Below are 20940 nucleotides of genomic sequence, written 5' to 3'. Positions count from 1 at the left end.
TGTTCTTCTGCAGCAATTTCCTTATCGTGATTCTCTGATTGCTGAACATTTCCGGATAATGCCGTTTTTCCACCAGGAATTCTGCTGTTAAACATGATTCATTTAAAAATCTGTTGAAGTAATGCTGGCTGATGTTTCAACAAAAGCATATATCACTGATTAACAACCTCGTAGCTCACAGTAGGTTTGTCTTTATTAAGTTAAAGTTCAAAATCAATTTACCTATGGAGAAACTGAATTAAATTTTTATTTGTAGAACATGAAGCATTCATTGCTGTAAATCTTGGTCCTTTACATGTTCCATTTCAGATGCTTCCTTACAAGATACCAAGCTATGTAGACAGCAAGGTAGCATACAGGGGTTTGGAACGAAGCTATCATTTATGTGTCTGCCATAAAAATGGTGCTATAACTAAGAGAGATCAGAGTTCAGCTATAATATGATGTCCATTTATAAGAGAGGAACCTGCACGGCAAGACAGTGTGTAAACACAAAAAGAGCATAAACAATGAAATGAAAACTGAAAAGTCATTTTCAGTATTCACGCTCCTGTCTTCACCAACCAGAATGCATTTCTTTCTTCTATATCTGAGTCCAAACAACATTCAACCCCACTTACTTTAAATGTACGGCTCAAAAATGTCAAAATATCATCTATGCTGTATAGAAGAAGAAATAAAGTCAAACAAATTTAGAAAGAGATGCAGGAGAGTAAATGGGGGCAGAATTATATTTTCGTGAAATATCGCTTTAAGACACAGGTCATTTCAAACCACAAGACACCACAAACCATGAAGTCTAGTTTTAAAAATGTCACTTGATCAACAATAGTAAAAATAGCTGAAACAAGGAGTGAATTTTGGGCGTGGAGATGCTGCGATCCAGGCTGGGAATTACTGTGAATGATGCTTAAATGTTTTATGTAAATGTGGAGCACAGAAATCCAGCTGCTGAAATATGCTGGGCATATGCTGGAAGCGTGTGGGAAGGGCAAGACACTGGAGGCCAAAGTCTCTCACAGACACGTAAAGTAATTAAACAGTGGTCTGATAAACCAAAGGGCTTCTTACCATTTCGAGAGATGTCTAGCTCTACGAGCTGGCTGAAGTTAGCTATATCTCCTGGCAGCCGCTGGATCTCATTGTCACTTAGGCCAAGTTTTCTCAGCTTAGTCAAATTGAAAAATGGCTGAAACAGAGCAAGAAACACCAATTAATTGCTACTGCAGTTTGAATAAGTTTATGTATAATACATATTTTGCCAATCCAGTTATTTCTTACATACAAAAAAAAGTACAGTAAATACTGCAAAAAAAGTAAGAATAGTACACTAGAATGCTATTTCAAACATAGCCTATGCAAATCAGGAGGGTGTTTAGAGAGGATTATGGGTAATTCTGATGCTGTACTGACTCACATTTGAGTATTATTGATGTGTTGGTCTAGAAGTACAAGACACACAAGAAACACCTCATACAAAAGGACAACAAACAGAACCACATCTAGATGTCCCGCAATCAATTCACACACAAAAACTAAACTAGTTTATTAGGTTAGTAATTACTAATGTCCAGTGGCCTGGCAAAAGCAGCTCAGTGTATGGCTCTCTGTGATGTAATCCGCTATTCATGTCTATCTGCATGACCTACTTGTTCAGTTCCTCCCACCTCTCACTGGCACCATGACTGACACGAGGAAAAAAGTGCATTTGAAGCACCCCATAAAACAGCACAGTGAGAGAGATAGCAGAGCCCATAACAAACAATTGCCTGCAGCATCTCTTCAGCAGTGCTTATACTGTACCTTCTGCATGTTCAACTCAACCCAAAATGATCCGACACTATCGCCTTCAGGCATTTCTTTGTTGGAAAAAACTCTGTATAGCGGAGCTTTTACGATTAATTAACCGTAACGTTTAAAAAGCAAGGTTAATAGTAAAATCGGTTAATCACTGCATCCCTAGACTGCACTACATTCACGCTGCACAGCTGACACAGCAATTGTCACTTGCACCATCAAGGCAGTGTCGCATCATCACTAAAGGTTATAATTTGCATTTGTTTTAAAGTCTTGCCGGTGTTTAAACCATTCAGCGCTCATGCACACTCAAAGCGCACACAAAAGGCCACCTCACGAACAGCTCGCGAGTACCAAATTGCACTTTGTGTCAAACACACACAAATGTACAAAATTACCGTCTTGATGATTATGCATGTAAACTAGGGCTGCACAATTAATAAAATTTCTAATCGCGATTACAATTATGGATGCCACAATTACATAATCGTTCAAAGGGCCAATTAATCGTACAAAGTCCACTTATGTTCTGCACGCTTAAGATATGTTTTTTTTTCTTTCTACATGTTATCTTAAGGGTTTTTCCATTGTTTTTGTTTTAGTATAACATTAGAAGTATAACATTTAGTATAACATTATCAGTGCAGGGGGATGGTGTCTTGTAGTTGGTAATGGCTCTCAGCCCTTTCCACTGAAGTTGAGTCATTGGAAGTGAACTGATCTTCCAACTTTTTAGAGTAGGTCCTTTAGCCATTCTAATCTCTTTGTTCAGTGTGTTCCTGGCCTGATTATACAAGACTCTGTCCCCATTTCTGTATGCATCCTCTTATATTTTATATTTCTAAATCGCTTTATAGCATGATTTTCCGTGATTATTGTTGAATGTTAAATAAGTCCTGGTAGGAATACATATATCCTCACAGAAACTAATATAGGATGTTACAGTTTCTGTGAGTTAGTCCAAATCGGTGGTAGCAGCTTCAAAAACACTCCAATCAATGAGGTTGAAGCAGGCTTTTAAAGCACACTCTGTTTCGTTGGTCCATCTCTTTATAGTCTTTACTACAGGTTTAGCAGATTTAAGTTTTTGCCTGTAGGTTGGTATAAGATGAACCAAACAGTGATCAGAGCACCCCAAAGCTGCTCATGGACCAGAGTGATATGCATCCTTTATTGTGGTGTAACAGTGATCCAATATATTACTGTCTCTGGTGGGACATGTAACATGCTGTCTGTATTTTGGCAGTTCACGGGAGAGATTGGCTTTATTAAAGTCCCCAAGAATGAGGGATTCACGCTAGGGCTGTGCGATTAATCGAAATCATCATAAATATCACGATTTGAGCGTGCACGATTTCTAAATCGCTTTATAGCATGATTTTCCACGGCCCCGACCTCCTGCAGTATGCTATCCAATCCAATCAGAATGCAGCGCGCCTAAATGGAGAGAACCGAACACACTCTTTGTGATGCGTATTTTTTTCCGGGCCATGTTAACGTATCAGAGCGTTCACACTGTATGCGAAAAAATATGCGAAAGATGTGAACAGAAAAGATAAGAAATAGAAAGGTGTGAAAATATAGCACATGAGCATAGAGAAAGTTGTGAGTGCACAGGACGCAATTTGAGCGAGAGGAGACATGTTTTAAGTGTGCGCACTCTCTCCGGGCGAGAGCAGCGTGTATCTGAGCGTGTGCATCTGGTTTTGTGACAGAGCAAAGGAAATCTGCATGCGAGCAGAGAGGCTCGCGCATTATTTTAATGTGCCTTCGCGTTACAATAATGCGCCGCATACACATACTGTATACATATACATATACTGTATACGCACTGCAGACGGAGTACGTGTGACGTGTATGATGTATAACAAATCTATTTCAACACCTGAGGCACCGCTACAATGAGCTCTATGACCAATGCATGGCAAAAAAGAAAAAAAAATCCCTGGACACGGAATTTTTTTTAATTTTTTTTTTATTGCCATATGTCTAGACAATTTGTAACACCTTTACTTAGTGATTATTTTGACTTATGTCTGTTCTAGAGACATGTTACAACTTTTTGATAAAGCTCTAATTGGTTTTCTTTTGGAAATATGTTTCAAATTCATACTGAATGCATTTATGACTGTAAAGCTATCTGTGTGTGTCAAAATCGTGATTAAAATCGAAAAATCACAAAATTGATCAAAGAAATCGCAATAGGTGTTTTTGTCCATATCGCACAGCCCTAATTCACGAGAGTAATCTAGCGCAAGTAACGCAATGCGAATATTCTTTAATACTCATTAAGAACAAGCAGAGGCTACTGTTGGCTGGTTTCTACAGAAACGGCTGGGAATAGCATACAAACAGCAATATCATTGGCTAGCACTCACTTATCTACATTTTGATAGAAGCACATGAGCTCTGGCAAACACAGACAAGCAGCAGCTTATCAGACCTTAGCGTGTTTTATATTATTAATAGTAGTAGAATAAGTAGCAGAATTTTATTAGATTACCTTTTTTATATAAAAACACAAAATGATTTGAGGTCAACCAATTAAGCGATTAATCCGACACTGATAGTTAATTGCTGACACTATCGGTTATTGGCATAAATCCATACGATAAGTTTTTTCTGGGTTGCATCCGTTGCTGGAGAGGCTGAAGGTCTGCTGTCATTATACAACATGAGAGTGGCTTCTAGAGGCAGAATCAATGACACCTCGTGCTGTTTGTTTTGATACGTGAGGCTGCACAGAATGGGACACTTCAGATGCCAAGTCAACGAAACAATATGTATAATGTACTAGGGTTGGGCGATGTCTACCAATTTGGCATCGGACGAAGTCTACAGTGAAACATTGTGATGGACGATGACATCAGGGGAGCGGAGTTAGGGGTGTGCCTGAAGCATGAAACAAATAACACGTTCTACAGAGCCACTAAAAGGTTGGGCGCTTGCTAGCGGTAGCCTGTTGCATTACTGTACATGAAAGTTCACTTACCACATACACAGAGTGAGGAGAAATGTCTGATAGGATGATGGCGAATGATTGGCAGATCCTGAGCACCAATTACAAACATCTAATCTATACAGTACTTACCCTATGATATAACTGCGCAAATGAGCAAATACATCAAACCAAAATAATACAAACAATAAACAAAATAATAATTAAATTACATTACAAATAATAAATAATGGATCTACGTAGTGACAATCTGTATAAAATGTAAGGTAAAAGGCAAATAGTCAATGCAATATTATATAAATATAATAGAATAAATTATTGATATGATGTTCTGTGATATGCAACAAAGTATTGGTTTTTGTTCAGACAAAGTAACAACTTCATCTATGATCTTGCGCAGTGCTATTCCAAGTTATGATCGCGTTGCTGAGTATAGCTTGCATTCAGTTCATTTTACCCTAACTGGGCAACTCAACTGAGCAGTCGAGCACATTTTCTAAGGTAAAAACAAATATACATTTTATCACCATGATTTTGCCATTTAAAATTCAATTGTTTTAATCTCAATGTTTGACGTTACTTGCAGGTAGTGTTTGAAGAGAGGTGTCACGTCAATACATCCCGGTTTTGTCGCGGCTTTTCAGCAACAATATATTTTTGCTGCAGTGCCACCCAGTGGATATAATTGCCATTACACACTCTATTCAATGAGACTTGAGCAAAAACAAATAAAAAAAATGGGGTTTGGCTAGTTTTAATCAGAGGCGGACAGAGTACACAGCTTTATTACTTGAGTAAAAGTACAGATACCCCTTGCTAAATTTTACTCAAGTACAAGTAAAAGTACTACAGTCAGATGTCTACTTAAGTAAAAGTACTGAAGTACTTGTTTTTAAAAGTACTTGAGTATCAAGAGTACATTTTCTAAATATTGCATTACTACTGCCACAGTGCTTACATTTATGTACAGAAAAACGTCCTACATGGAGTTATGAAAAATTTTAATGATAATACCTTGGAGAATGTAAAAGGAATTGAAAGTAAAATCAAGTCATTTTCATCTTTTTACCATGTTGCTTTATTTAACATTTCTCAGTTGCGCACAATGGCAACGCTCTGACAAACCTGTGCTAGAGTTTTAATGGAATTTTTGCACCCACATTTGAACCTGACTGTGTTAAACACACCGCATACTCAAGAACATCAAAGCAAATGCTCACCTTACATTGATGTGTAATATCACAAAAGAAAATTCAGCTAAGAATTGTGTGTACATGTGAGTTTCTCAGTTTTTTCATCAATCAAATCAATAAACCTAAATCAGCAAAGAAGGCAATATAGCAATGTTCTGACACACCTCTGAACCCTGACCGTTATACACGCAGCATAGAAGAGAAAATAATAATGATTAAAGAAAATCAGCTAATCAGCTGTGTTTAGGTCAGCGTACAAATAAGGAAAAATAAAATTCAGCTAATTTGAGTGACAGTATTAAAGGGTTAGTTCACCCAAAAATGAAAATTATGCCATTAATGACTCACCCTCATGTCGTTTCAACCCCGTAAGACCTCCGTTCATCTTCGGAACACAGTTTAAGATATTTTAGATTTAGTCCGAGAGCTTTCTGTCCCTCCATTGAAAATGTATGTATGGTATACTGTCCACGTCCAGAAAGGTAATAAAAACATCATCAAAGTGGTCCATGTGACATCAGAGGGTCCGTTAGAATTTATTGAAGCATCGAAAATACATTTTGGTCCAAAAATAGCATCTGCTCATCTGTTGTGAGCGCGGGGGTGGGACTCGACAGATGGGGGTAGGGTTTGGGGCGGGTCAGAGGCAAGTTAAATACACATAAGTAAATACATAATACATATTTATTAATAAGAATTATTGTGATAATAATGAGACTTATTCATGTTTCTTTTTTCTTTATCTTTATTATAACAAATTTTATATTACATAAAAGGAAACAATGTGGTGCATGTAGAACATGTAACAAAAAATTTCATGTACTTGAAGTACATGGAAACACCTTCATGTTAAATACATGAGGTAAAGTACTTCATGTATTTAACATGAAGGCGGTTCCTTGAACCGGTTCTTGACTCGAGAACGAGTCAATCTTTCGTTCGTTATCTGGCTCGTCTCGGTGTTCATCTTCAGTTCTCTCTTCACAGCAGTTCAGTCAGTGTACTGATTGAGTCAATGAATTACTCCGGGATATTGGTTTGTTTTAACTCAGAGGGAGTGTCAGACACATTAAACAAGTTAACAGCTTAATTCATCTGTGGAATGCGTATTGGAGACGCGAACTGTTTAAAACGATTCAGTTCGATTTGGTGAACTGGTTCAAAAAGATCCGGTTACATCGAGTGATTCGTTCGCGAACCGAATATCACTAAACTGCAGTGCTGTGAACGCGCTGGACTACTTTGATGATGTAGTCATGTAGACAGTGAGAGAAAGCTCTCGGACTAAATCTAAAATATCTTAAACTGTGTTCCGAAGATGAACGGAGGTCTTACGGGTTTGGAACGACATGAGGGTGAGTCATTAATGACATAATTTTAATATTTGGCTGAACTAAACCTTTAAGCCCCCTTCATCTCACAGACATACAGGCAAAGGCAGGAGAAATACTTTCAGCTGAATAACACCATTCTCACACACACATCTATGTGTGACAACTCTCTGTGTGTGTGTACTGTACTTCAATTCAATCAAATGTCATGAAGTCTTTGGCGGATAGCTGAATGTGATTGCTGATCCAATCACGTTTAAGAGGGAAACAACAAATTTCCAAGATTTTTCTTTTTTTCCGTCGCACAATTTTTTTATCGGATAGGCGTTTCATCCACACGGAATCCGGCGTTTTGGAAGAGTGAAACCGATGTTTTTTGAAAAGCGGGTCCCAGACTGGATACATTCGAAAACGCCGCCCATGCGTTTTCGTCTGGACGGCGAATCTGTATATTTTCTGAAATGAAGAAGTCATCAGCCCACGTCTCGCCCTAATCAGACACCGTTATGTCACGTAATAGCAACAAAAACATGAACAAACACTGAACGATTGTCTTTTTATTAACTAACATTAACACAGTAAATAAATAAATTGTTCCATGTTCGTTTGTTAACCACGCGCAAGGTTTATGAGCATAGTCCAAGTCTTCTTCTCCGTTTTTAGTGTATCTCTGTGGCAGAATTACAGCGCCACATGCTGGTCTGGCATGTATACTACATCGTTTTGCAGTTTCGTGTGGACGCGGATATTTCTTGAGATGAGGAAAAAAAAAGATTGGATTGGGGTAAGCTCCGTGTGGACGGGGCCGAAGAAGTAACGGGTACTTACAGTTATGGATAGAAATGTAGCGGAGTAAAGAGTACAATATTTGCCTCTCAAATGTACTTGAGTAAATTCATGAGTACTCCCCAAAAATGATACTCGAGTAAAGTACAGATCCCTCAAAATTGTACTTAAGTACTGTACTCAAGTAAATGTACTCCGTTACTGTCCGACTCTGGTTTTAATTACAGTAATTTGATCTAAAAAAAAGGTCAACCGTGTGGTTACAATGGACGTTAAAGGGTTAATGTTCAAAAAACATTATTTTTCAAATACTGTAAATTACTGTAGGTCCTCTATGCCATGCCTCTCTCAAACGCGTCGTTTTCTACAAAGTCCCTCCTTCTGACAAGCGCAGTCTGCTCTGATTGGCCAACTGACCCAGTGCATTGTGATTGGCCGAACATCGCAAGCACTCGTCGGAAATGTAACACCCCTTTCCATAATCGCGAGCTTCAACTTTCAAAATAAATGTAAAGACAGCTAATAATGTCCTTAGTTTTACCATCAATTCAAGCCCAAAAGGGGAACAGAGTCATGTGACGGTGACAGACACAGTGATGAAGCTTGTATGTGTTTGCAGTACACAACTCACGGACGGTTAAGACAGCTGACTCCACTGTGACCCTGTCTCTCTCTCTCTCTCTCTCTATCTAACATGCACGTGCACACATACGCACACACACACGCGACGTGCATAAATCCGCATTTGAACAGTCAACAGCAAACACTTAAACTAAGTGTTGTAAGTAATCTTAAAGATTCCTAAATGCATCTAAGATTGTCGTAATTATCTCCTCTCCTAGGTTCACGAAACGGTCATCCACGGTGCGTTGCTGTTGTGTTGTAAGTAATCTTAAAGATTCCTAAATGCATCTACTTTCGGAGGGCCAAATAAAGTTCTTTTGCTTTCACCTGGATACACACAGCATCTCCCTGACATGGCTGACACTAACTGCGGTTACTGAAACCACGCCTTCTTTCTTTGCGTGAACATTTGGGTGGCATTATGCAAATATTTCCACATAGTGACGTAGAGATGTGGGGGCGTGTTACAATGAGCAGTTTTAGGGGGGCGTGGCAGAGTCTTAACTTTTATAAAGAATATCTCTTTGGATTTGAGACGTTAGTCTTTGCAACTTTACAGATCTTCTTCATGCACCAAGAGCTTGTAACACTCCAAAGAGAAAGGAAAAATTGAAATCGCATCATATGACCCCTTTAAATGCAGATCTCCCTTAAAAACTCCTAAAGTGAGTTGTATCAAACTTAAGGCTATAAAAAGTTTTAAATACATTAAAAGGTATAAGAAATGTCTTAATTATCATTTCAAGAGGTCTTACAGCTGGAAGGAAAGACAAGAGTCGCTGTACGGCTGGATTAAACTTCAAAAGGCAATGATGTCATTGAATAAATATGAGCGCTGCACGTTTCACGTCAAAATGAAATGTCTTTATTTGAATGTATCTGAAGGGGCTCCGACTGTCCTCAGAAATGTGTCACTGCATATTAATTTCATTTTACCTATTATAATTGCTTTATAATTCCTGATAAAGCAGCGCTTAATGAGCACGGAGCTGCTTTGTGTACAGCCGTTACTGGGGAAACTGAAATATTTCAGCGCTCCTAAAGGCCAATTTATACTTCTGCGTCGAGTGTACGCCGTAGTGTACGTCGTAGGCTACGCACGTAGGCGACGCCGTCGTGAGCATTTATACTTCTGCGTATGTCTGTTTTGCTCTGCAGTTACACTGCCGAAACGCTAGTTGACGCGAGCAGGTTCCACTGTGTTTACATACACAAATTCACTGCCATCTGGCAGTCTTTTTAATCTCGCGAAGAGGAGTCATACAGATGGCTGTATTTCCTCACTTCTTCAATTAATCGCTTGGTCACTTGGTCCATTTCCATGTTGGCTCTTCAATGAATTTCGGAATTTTAAAATGCCGGGCGGTCCAGAGTGCAGAAGATCATTCCGGAAATGCGTAGGAGGAAACGTGATACTACCAAGCCGACCAATCACAGATCTTGCAGTCTGCGTCGTTGCGACGCGTAGTTACATTTTTTAGGAGGTGCGCGTCAGGGTACGGCGAAGGGTACGACGTATGGTACACGTCAATGCGTATGCTACGCCGTACCTACTACGCGCACCCGACGCAGAAGTATAAATTGGCCTTAAAGCACCATCTCATGGCAGAGAATGAATTTGCATTTCCAGCAAGCCTTTCTTGCTGTTTATGGTCAGCTCCATGCAAATATCAACTTGTGCTTTTATGCAGCAAACACAGAGTTGTAAATGAGAAAGAAGTTAATGTGCCTTCTAAAAATCTAAACAATTAAGACAATAATATTCATACATTTTAAACTGACAATTTATGTGCTTGATTTATCCCTTTTCATAACAATGGTCTAAATGCTTAAATGCTGTTGTATAAGATTTTTGTTTTTGTGAAAACCTGTATCTGAACTGTAAATCATGTAAATTTATGGCTCAACTTTATATTACCATAGACATTGTCCAACCCCACTCATAATGTGTCAATTTTACTTGTGCAGCTCTTAAAATGGGTCATAAATTGCCTTAAATTTACTTTAAAAAAAATTCCTGCAGATGCCCTGTAAATAGTGAAATACAATTCCTTCCTTCATATTCCTACTTTTGTATTTTTGATTGACATTAAAACTTCTGTTTTTATTTATTAAAATAAATAAATAAATAAAAATAAAAAGGGTCTTTTTTTTATTTGGGCCAGTTAAATTAATTTTTGGCCTACCAAAATCTGAAGTGTACCTGCCCGAAGGGCTACCAGGGATTGTAAAATTTTGTGAGCCCTGAAATATAAGCAAATAAAGTGGGAGAGTATACATGCAATACACATATGGTGTGGCCTTTGTGTAGATAATTAAAGATGGCCATCCTTAAGCATGGCTCAATATGAAATGTTAATACTTCACAATAAGAGTGCATTTGTAAATGCTAGCTAAATAAGTACTGTTCATTGTTAGAATGTTAATTTCAACCTTTAGGAATAGACTTTCAAAATTTAAAGTTAACATGTACTGTAGTTAATCCTCTCAGCTATGTTCCTTCTTGAAGAGAAATTGCATCTCTGAGGATTTCCAGTCAGGATTTAGACCGTATCATAGTACTGAGACAGCTCTCATCTGAGTTACAAATGAAGGGCTCCAAACAAAACAAAGGTGCCAAATTATTTTTGTAGGTGCCACAGGATAAACGTGTTTTATTTATTATATTATTATTATTATTATTTACATTTTAAAATTTCAATCATACTGTCATGTGTTTATGTCTTATCTTTTCTTGACTTTATCAGCATTTTAATCCATTTTGTAGATAGGGCTGGGCGATATATCTAACGATATGATCATGCGCATCTAGTCAGTCAATCTGGTTCCGTGATTACCGCTAAATCGCCATCACCTGCTTTCAAATGGAGTGCCATTTAATAGACAGAGCCATAGATCACTGACAAGCTACGCAATATCGCGTTCGTTATCCCAGATGAATCGCCTTCGATAATGAACGCGATATTGCGTAGCTTGTCAGTGATCTACGGCTCTGTCTATTAAATGGCACTCCATTTGAAAGCAGGTGATGGCGATTTAGCGGTAATCATGGAACCAGATTGACTGACTAGATGCGCATGATCATATCGTTAGATATATCGCCCAGCCCTACTTGTAGATGACCTGGGCACTAAGGTGCACTTAAAGTGGGAACTAAATGTCTTTTCCAACTTGAAATATACAGTCACAAAGAATTGTTCATTATCTGCACCAATATTATGGACCATAAGCATCACTTGGCCACTAAGTGTAGTTTGGGCTTCTCCTCGATACATCCTGTAAATGTTGTCATACACACTTTTTTCACAAAAGATTCTTTTTGGCAAAAGAAGTTTATTCAGATTATAAAAAGTTGAGAAAGAGATGGTTCTTTAAAGAACCTTTGACTGAACGGTTCTTTGTGGAACCAAAAATGGTTCTGTGAAGAACCTTTTAAGCACTTTTATTTTTAAGAGTGTATGTCTTTCACACTTTCAGTCAGTTTTTCTTAATTAGTAAAATTTTATAGGAGGAGTTGAATCATGTAGACAACAGGTTAAGTAAAAATATTAAAATGCAATAGCACATAAAAATAGCAAAATGCTCCTCTTTATAGTTATTTTTTTAGCTGACTGATGAGCTTATGGACACCGAATGGTTATTCTGAGGTAAATGTATATTACACTGCAATTTTTACAAGCTTTTCACGTTTTCCACAGCTTGAAACAGTGAGTGAGCTTTTACATAAGACATTTCAGTAAGTTGTGCAGTAAGCTCTCTTATAAAATAGGCTACCTTTTGTGTTAATTCATGTTCATTATGTACTATAGTAGTAAAGAGAAAGATTAAATGGGTTACTTCCCGCTTGAACTGAGGCGCTCAAGCAATCACACCTGCCACATTAAAGAGCTCCAAAACTGTATTTATTGTTTGTATTTCTTTATGAATTGAATAATTTTAAAGCTGATACTTTGTTTATTAAAAAGTAACAAACCACAAAGCTTTTTGCGATTACTTATAACTTGATTACTTCAAATAATTAAGTTCATGCATTAACAGAACACAGCATAGACAGCAAGATCTTGTTAAGAAGAAGCCATATCAGTAATGGTTATAAACGAGAATTGTTAACGATATTGCCAATACCCACACAGCTGACAGCTTTACCTGTTGTAGTTTGTTTAAGTTGTGCATGAAATAGACTCTGCTTTTCTGCACCTTCATTTATTATGTCTCCATCATTTCGATCTCTCTCGCGCCGCACAACTCCGTTTATCAGGTGTTTGTCAGCGCTGTTGTGCGACAGAGATGAGAACTGTTTGAAACTCTTTTTTTCCATTAAAACTTTGATGTGAATCATCTCAGTTTAATACGTGAACATAGCAAATGATGCGATCACAAAACAATCAGGAAAAAAGGTATTACATGCAAATCAACATAAAAACATTCGATATTGAATCCACTAATACCGCATTTAACGCAAACAATCTGTTTAGTTTGTTTAAGCTTTTATCATCTAGCTATTTATGTTTGAAGAGCACATTCTGCACCTGTTTAAAACTCTTTTTTCATTTAAAACTCATGTGAAAATTAACATCATCTCAGTTTAATATCATGGTAGCAAGCGCTGCGATTGTGCACAGAGATTATCAGGAAAATGATTAAAACAACACATTTGGAAATCAGCTTATCCATTATCCATTACAACTGATGTGAATACATAATACCAGTTTTTAAGTTGCCAGTGGCGACCTCAAAAACTTCACAGGAAAAAAGGTTATTACATGCAAATTTTTTAGTTGTAAATAAATACATAGGCCATTTCTGGCGACCTCAGCAAAAACTTCACTCGCAATTTAATATTTTTGGTCGCAAATGCGACCGTTTTAGTTGCAGTTTGGAGCCCTAAAATGACCTGCTCTTATCATCCAATCATTGTTGTATTTCTCTATTAGTGCTACTGGATCTTAGTGCTGCGTTTGACACTATCAACCACAACATTCTTTTGAATAGACTACAAAATGATGTCGGCATTAATGGAATTGCATTGCATTGCATTGTGTGCTAAAAACTTATATATATAAACTATATATATAGACCTCATCACCTCAATGATCATCGGCACTAGACCATGGGAACCAGAGATTTGGTTCCTTGCCGCTGTCGCCTTTGGCTTGCTTAGCTGGGAACGCTTAACTGATTGCACAGACACTATTGGAAGAGAACTTTAGAGGATTTTAGCTGGAAAAAAATCACTATTATTTTCAAACTATTTTCCTGTTTGAGCTTCTTTGACACAACCAGTATTGTATAAAGCACTATACACATAAAGGCAGGGCTCCAAACTGCGACTAAAACAGTCGCATTTGCGACCATAAATATTAATTTGCGAGTGACGTTTTTGCTGAGGTCGCCACTGGCGACTACCCGCCGAAAGTTCCTCAGGATTTAACCGCTAAACAAGTTTTCTCAGGCGGATGATTTGCTTCATTCTAGCAGTGCCCCGTCTGTGATAAAACGAACTCGGGCCGAAGGTTAATACACACAACTACACCGAGTGTGGACCTGCCGCGTGTACAACAGCTTTCAGCCGAGATCGCCCCATAGAGAAAAAGCCGTCTGTCAGCCAGAAGTGTTTTGTAGAGTCGGCGTGGCTCTGGCCCATTATCTTCTCACCGATGCCGAGACTGAACCGACAGAGACGCATTTCAGCCAGAATCAGCCCGAGTGTTAATGCTATCTGGGTATATATTTACATGTTATAACTTAAAAATTTGAATGTAATGCCTTTTTTCCTAACTGATTTGCGATCAGATCTTTTGTTATGTTCACGTATTAAACAGACGATGCGCATCAAAATTTTAGTGGAAAAAGAGAGTTTCAGACAGTCCTCATCTCTGCCGCACATCAGTGCTGCCGCACACAGTCTGATAAACGCAGCTCCGCTGTGCAGCGAGAGAGAAATGACGGAGACGTAAGAAGGGAACGTGCAGAAAATACAGCGTCTATTTCGTGCACAACTTGAACAAACTAGAACAGGTAAAGCTGTCAGCTGTATGAATATTGGCAATATCGTTAACAATTCTCGTTTATAATAATTACTAATATGGCTTCTTCTAAACAAGATCTTGGTCTGTGTTCTTCTTTTAATGCGTAAACTTCATTATTTGAAGTGCAACTGCCGTTCAGTAATCGCAAAAAGCTCGATGCTTTGTAACTTTTTAATAAAAAGTACCAGCTTTAAAATTATTCCGAATTCATAACGAAATTCAAACAATACAGTTTTGTAGCTCCTTAATGGGGCAGGCGCGGTCGCTTTAGCGCCTCAGTTCAAGGGCAAGTGAACCCATTTAATCTTTCTCTTTACTAATATAGTACATAGTGAACATGAATTAACATCAAAAGGTAGGCTATTTTATAAGAGAGCCTACAGTACAATTTACTGAAATGTCTCATGCAGGAGGAGCCCAAGCTACGCTCAGTGGCCAAGTGTTGTTCCATGATACTGGTACAGACTCTGTGTAATGAACAATTCTTTGTGACTGTAGATTTCAAGCTGGAAAAGACATTTAGTTCCCACTTTAAGTGAACCTTAGTTCCCAGGTCATCTACAAGATGGATTAAAATGCTGATAAAATCAAGAAAAGATGAGACATAAACACATGACAGTATGATTGAAATGTTGAAATGTAAATAAATAAATAATAATAATCGTAAAATAAATAAAACACGTTTATTCTGTGGCACCTAAAAAAATTATTTGGCTCCTAAGTTTTTTTCTTATAGGAGCCAATGGCTCCTTACTCGATTTGTTTTGTTTGGAGCCCTGAAAGGTGACTTGACTTGATGCACTATGATCTAACATTAATGAACAATGTAAATTTAACAATAATAATATTTCTATTTTTATTCCATTTAAAAAAATTATGGTTCAGTACTATTTTTTTTCCCCATCACTATCTTAGTTTTCATTCAGTATCCATTTTACAGCCAGTGCAGTCCAACCTAGTTATCATATCATAAACACCAACCTCTGTAAATGACCGATAATGCATCAAGCATCACTACCAGCCCAAAGTTCTATCATGGAAAAAAAAAAAGACTGATTGACTGATGCTCAAGATGATGAACGTTTAGTTGTTATGCTTTCAAATCATATCACATAGTGAAGAAATCACAACGCTGGCCAAGCAAATTCACCACACTTACCAAAACACAGCTCCTTGGTTTGAAACTAAATTCTGTGTGAGCAGTGATTCATACATCTCTACACTATTGACAATGGACCTTTCATGGCAATAAATTTAACTGAAATATTGTTAATGTGACTGCACCTCCAGTGGGTGAGCAATCCAAAGCCTGATGCATCGACTCCATGAACGTCTACAGGTATTACGTCCTTATGGTATTTTCCCATGCCAAACTGTGATAGTGGCAAACTCTTCATTTAACTCTAATATCCACCATCTGCTATCATTTATATTATTAACTATATTAGTAAATATAACATTTTACTAAGGAGTTTCAGAAAGATGAAATCCCTTTAGCTAAAAAAAGGTAGACGGTCGATCAATATTGCTTTGTCCTTCCTTAAGATTTTATTTTGTGCTTAAATTTGTTTTGGGGTGAACACTGAGGCTAAATGCAGAAGTGATCATGCACAGATTCCATTCTGCTTCACAATAACAGGAGGAGGTGAAAAAGCCAAAAGGATCATGAGGACCCGCTTTTTCACAAACCACATTAATACCAAATCAAGATCAAGCGATCTTTTACCATTTCTGCTCTGCAGGATGTTTCTGCCCTCCCTGAAATTGCCTTAGACTAGAGCAGGGTGTTGCCTTACTTTTTATGTTTGCACTTTAAGACCGTGACCATTTGACTTTATATATTTTGAAATTTATCTTATCTACATTTTTATTCATATATTTATTTAAATGTTTGTTTAGTTTCTTAGTGTCCATACATATATAGAATTTTTTTGAGTGATAGAAAAATCATTGAATCTGAAGCAAAATCTACTAACTAAGCTAAGACTGAAGAGAAAAACTTTGTAAGAAATACTTATTACCCCCAACTGAGTCTGGTTTCTCCCAAGGTTTTTTCTCCATTCTGTCACCGATGGAGTTTGGTTCCTTGCTGCTGTCGCCTCTGGCTTGCTTAGTTGGGGACACTTAATATCCAGCGAAATCGTCAACTTGATTGCACAGATATTATTTAGACTGAACTGAGCTGGATGATGACATCACTGAATTCAATGATGAACTGCCTTTAGCTGGAAATTGAGTGTTTACTATTGTCATTTTGCTTTATTGACACACTATTTTCCTATTTAATAATGTAAAGCACTTTGACACAATCTGTATTGTTAAAAGCACTTTATAAATAAAGGTGATTTATTCAGGATAACTTTACAACTCTTGGACAACCAGCAAAGAATGGTGTGAAACTGTAAAAAAAAAAAAAAAAATAAATAAATAAAACCTGTGACTGCTCTTTGAGGTCCATTAAATGAATAATGCATTGCATTACATGCAGCTTTTCAAACACAGTCTGCAAAAGCATCTGAAGACATTCAATGGTAATTTAAAGAAACATCCACAACAAAGAGGAGGGATTTAGGACATCAGTGTTAAATATTGTATGCATGCAAATAATTTCATATTCTTCCACCAGCATGCACAGTTAAAACTAATCTGTGGGATTTAAAGAAACTGTTCACTCAAAAATGATAAAAAGGGAAAAAGAAAAAAAAGGACATTTCTTTCCCTCATTAAATACAAAAGGATAATGTTCAAACTGCTCTTTACTATAACAAAATTGGATGATGATTTACACTGCCAAACTATTTGAAGTTATACAGCTGCTTTTTGTGAGGAACAGAATAAAATGTATGTTTTGTCTACAGACTGGTTACATTATGATGTTAATCAGTACCTTACAGTCCAATTCATCAGAGGCTTTAGGTCCGAGGCTCAACGCTCTAGAGAGGACATGAACACACAGGACTGGCAAACTGTGCCAAACAGCACAAGTGAATGGAGCAGGATGCAGGTTTAGCAGTGCACGCTTATTAAGATAATAACGGTAATCTTCATGAGTAGCAGAGACACAGTCCCTGCGTCTCAATGTGCCTACTTATACCACGCCCTTAAAGAATGTACTCTTTTGGTGAAGAAAAAGTACACACTTTTGAGCGTGTAGTAGAAGAGTAGGCAAGCTTTGGGACATACTATCTCGTCACACAATTGCGTCTTAAAGGACCGCTCTGTCGCACCTGTTACACGCACCCTGACACTGTAAACTGGCCTGTCAATCATCTCGTCACAGTTAACATCCTCCACATTTCATTTCATTTAACTTCCTACCATACTGGAGAGAAAAGAAGCAGCTCACTGATCTGCCAGTCGCGGGTCTTTCATGCGGAGAACTCTGCTCATATGTTCTGCATAATGATGCATTTAAAAGTTAACTAATGGATGTTTATAAAAGTTCACATTGGTGTTGAAGATGAAATATAACACGGATAACAATAAATAAATATTTTTACCAGGTTAAATGTTGATTATTAGTAACTCAAACCCCTATTTGTAAACCTCTCTACCTAACCGTCGATCGCCCGCATCCGCCACATCTGTAGTTATTCTAATGAGTTTTATTCGTGTTTGTAGTTCTGGACCAAATCCTTCGCCAAATTGCAATGGATTGTGTGCAATTTTAGCCATTAGAGTGTGCATGGATCCACACTTCAATAATCGACCTGAAATAGTAGACCATCCGGGGAGTTTTGGCATACTCTTTTCAGCATACTATGCTTTGGGACACACTTATTCTAATCATACATACTATTTAGGATGGATAGTATGAACACTGAGATGCAGGGAGTGTTCCTCTCAATGATTGGTCACCGAGTCTTCGCATAATGCCTTATGAATTCACTGATTTGGAGTATTTGTATGGTAATAATTAAACATAACCAGAGAATCAGCAAAACAATAATAATGCAACTGCCATCTGACGTTTGTGTACATGAACACAGGCATCCTCCAACAGAAAAAAAGACTAAAACAATATACTAACATTCCTAAAGAAATAAGTTCCCTATTAATTTTTTCACAGTAATAGGGGCCCTATGAATTTGATGTTGTCTGTTTTAATCTTTCTGAATATACGCTTTAATACAAAATAATCAAAAACGGTGATAACAGTGATTTATTAAATCTTTTGTTAAAGATCAATTACTTCAGTATGTGAAGTAGACAAAACCGTCCCTGTCATTCACACATCCCACTTCACTTTTAATAGCAGTCTTTCTGCAGACACTAGTTCAAATCACAATGTGTATAAGTATACAGCAATACTTTTGATTTATTTATTCAAAAAATTGCCAAATTCCATAACATTCAAGTACAACCTAGATTTACAACTAGATTCCTTGATTCTGTCCACGTTTTCCACATAGCATTGGGCCCTATTATCCTCACACACTATTCAACTGCACTTGACCTCCTACATCTCAGGAACCCAACTAACCAAGTTATAAATGGAATTAAATAACATGAAAACTATGCCAGAATAACAAACAGGCCATTATCAAATAGAGAAGAACAGAAACGCTGCTCTTCTTGTTTTCAGTCCCTCTTCTCACTATCTAATCAAAACTTTAGTGCTGCACAGGAAGAGAAATTTGTCTAGACAATAGACACACAGAAACCTCCCAGACTGCAACAGGTATGGCACACAATACAACTCTTTAGACTTGGAAGTTCACACCACATTCATCTCAATACTTCCTTTGTGATGGCTGCTATTGTTTATAAAAGGTGATGGATGAAACCAGAAATCTACAAGAGGACAAAACCATCATGGCACTGGCGTGTTATCAGACAGGCGGACAACTGAACCTGTTCTTCCTGTTAACGAAGCTGGGCGGCCGTCACCCCTCCTCCACTCTTCAGCAAATACAAGTTTACATTAACCTTTTTAACCCCTCTGTCAATATTTGAAGCCTGATTGGATTCAAATACAGTTAGACACAAAGCTAACACAAGGTCAAAATTAGGGTTGGGCTGATAGACGATGCCATCGTCCATCACCGATGGCTGATAGACATCACGATGTTGTGCTGGCATTGTGATCCCTCCCCCCTTTTTTAATGCACGATTCCATTTAAGCTACACAACATCACAAGACTACCTATCACACATACTCTATTTATGCTATGGAGCAGCAGTAGCCTACTTACCACACATTTTACAAGATTATATGTTTGTCAGTGGTACTAAGGATCTGCAAATCATTCAGCATCGTCCTCAGTCATCTCTCCTTACACCATCTCTACATCGGACGCGGCAGTTGTCTTGTGGCACTGCGCTGCATCAGCTAAAGACTCTACACTGGACGCAACAAAACGACCATTGAAAATCATTTGAAATTTGTGTCAGCACGTCATAAATAGAACGAGGCAGCAGTTTACTGTCAGGGATTTGTGGTGTCACGCCGTGCCGCACCGCATCCAGTGTAGACAGCATCACTGATTATACTGAGTTCTATTGACTGATCTATATATAATGAATCTCTATCCGGTCAAATTGCCTAGCATTTTATAACCCTCCCCATTGAATTATCCGAATCGGTTTACTTGCCATCTATATAGTAAGTGAACAAAAAAGAAAAGAGTAGTATGTCAGAATTCATGTTATTCATAAAACAGTATGCAAAAAGCACTATTGTTTTGCAGAGGCTTTTTTTTTAGGCTAATCTGACAATATTGTTTAACTGACGAAATCAACTTAAAAAATATATAACTGACAATATCAACATGATTTTAAAGGGATACTCCACCCCAAAATGACAATTTTGTCATTAGTCACTTACCCCCATGTCGTTCCAAACCCGTAAAAGCTCCATTCATCTTCAGAACACAATTTAAGATATTTTGGATGAAAACCGGGAGGCTTGAGACTGTCATGCTCTGTATGCTCTTCTGTATCATTCGCGCCACAAGGATTCGCTGTTTCTATGTGTATTTAGCTTTGATTTGAAAGAAAACAGTGCATCCTTGTGGCATGGATGATACAGAAGAGCATGCGGCGATATGGAGAGACACAGAGGAGACTGTTGACAAAGGAATTATTGAATAGTCATTATTTTTGTTTTTTTTGCTTACAAAAAGTGTTCCCGTTGTTTCATGTAACCCAGATTGCACGTCTGATGGCAGATGGAGTATTCTGATGACGACTTTCATACCTTTTCATACCTTGGACCTTGA

General features: G+C 37.8%; 1 protein-coding gene across 1 annotated transcript in view; it reads right to left on the bottom strand.

Annotated features, from left to right (window-relative positions):
- Positions 1-20940, bottom strand: part of LOC109109612 (leucine-rich repeat-containing protein 1-like) — a 44534-nt gene that overhangs the window by 17711 nt on the left and 5883 nt on the right. Inside the window, exon 2 of the mRNA XM_042768349.1 lies at positions 1072-1189. Within this exon, the coding sequence (XP_042624283.1) occupies positions 1072-1189 (118 nt within the window). The remainder of the gene's footprint in view (positions 1-1071; positions 1190-20940) is intronic.

This window comes from Cyprinus carpio, chromosome A13, assembly GCF_018340385.1.
Source record: "Cyprinus carpio isolate SPL01 chromosome A13, ASM1834038v1, whole genome shotgun sequence".
NCBI lineage: Eukaryota > Metazoa > Chordata > Actinopteri > Cypriniformes > Cyprinidae > Cyprinus > Cyprinus carpio.
Note: the sequence above shows the minus strand (reverse complement) of the source record. Positions and strands in the feature narration are given on the sequence as shown.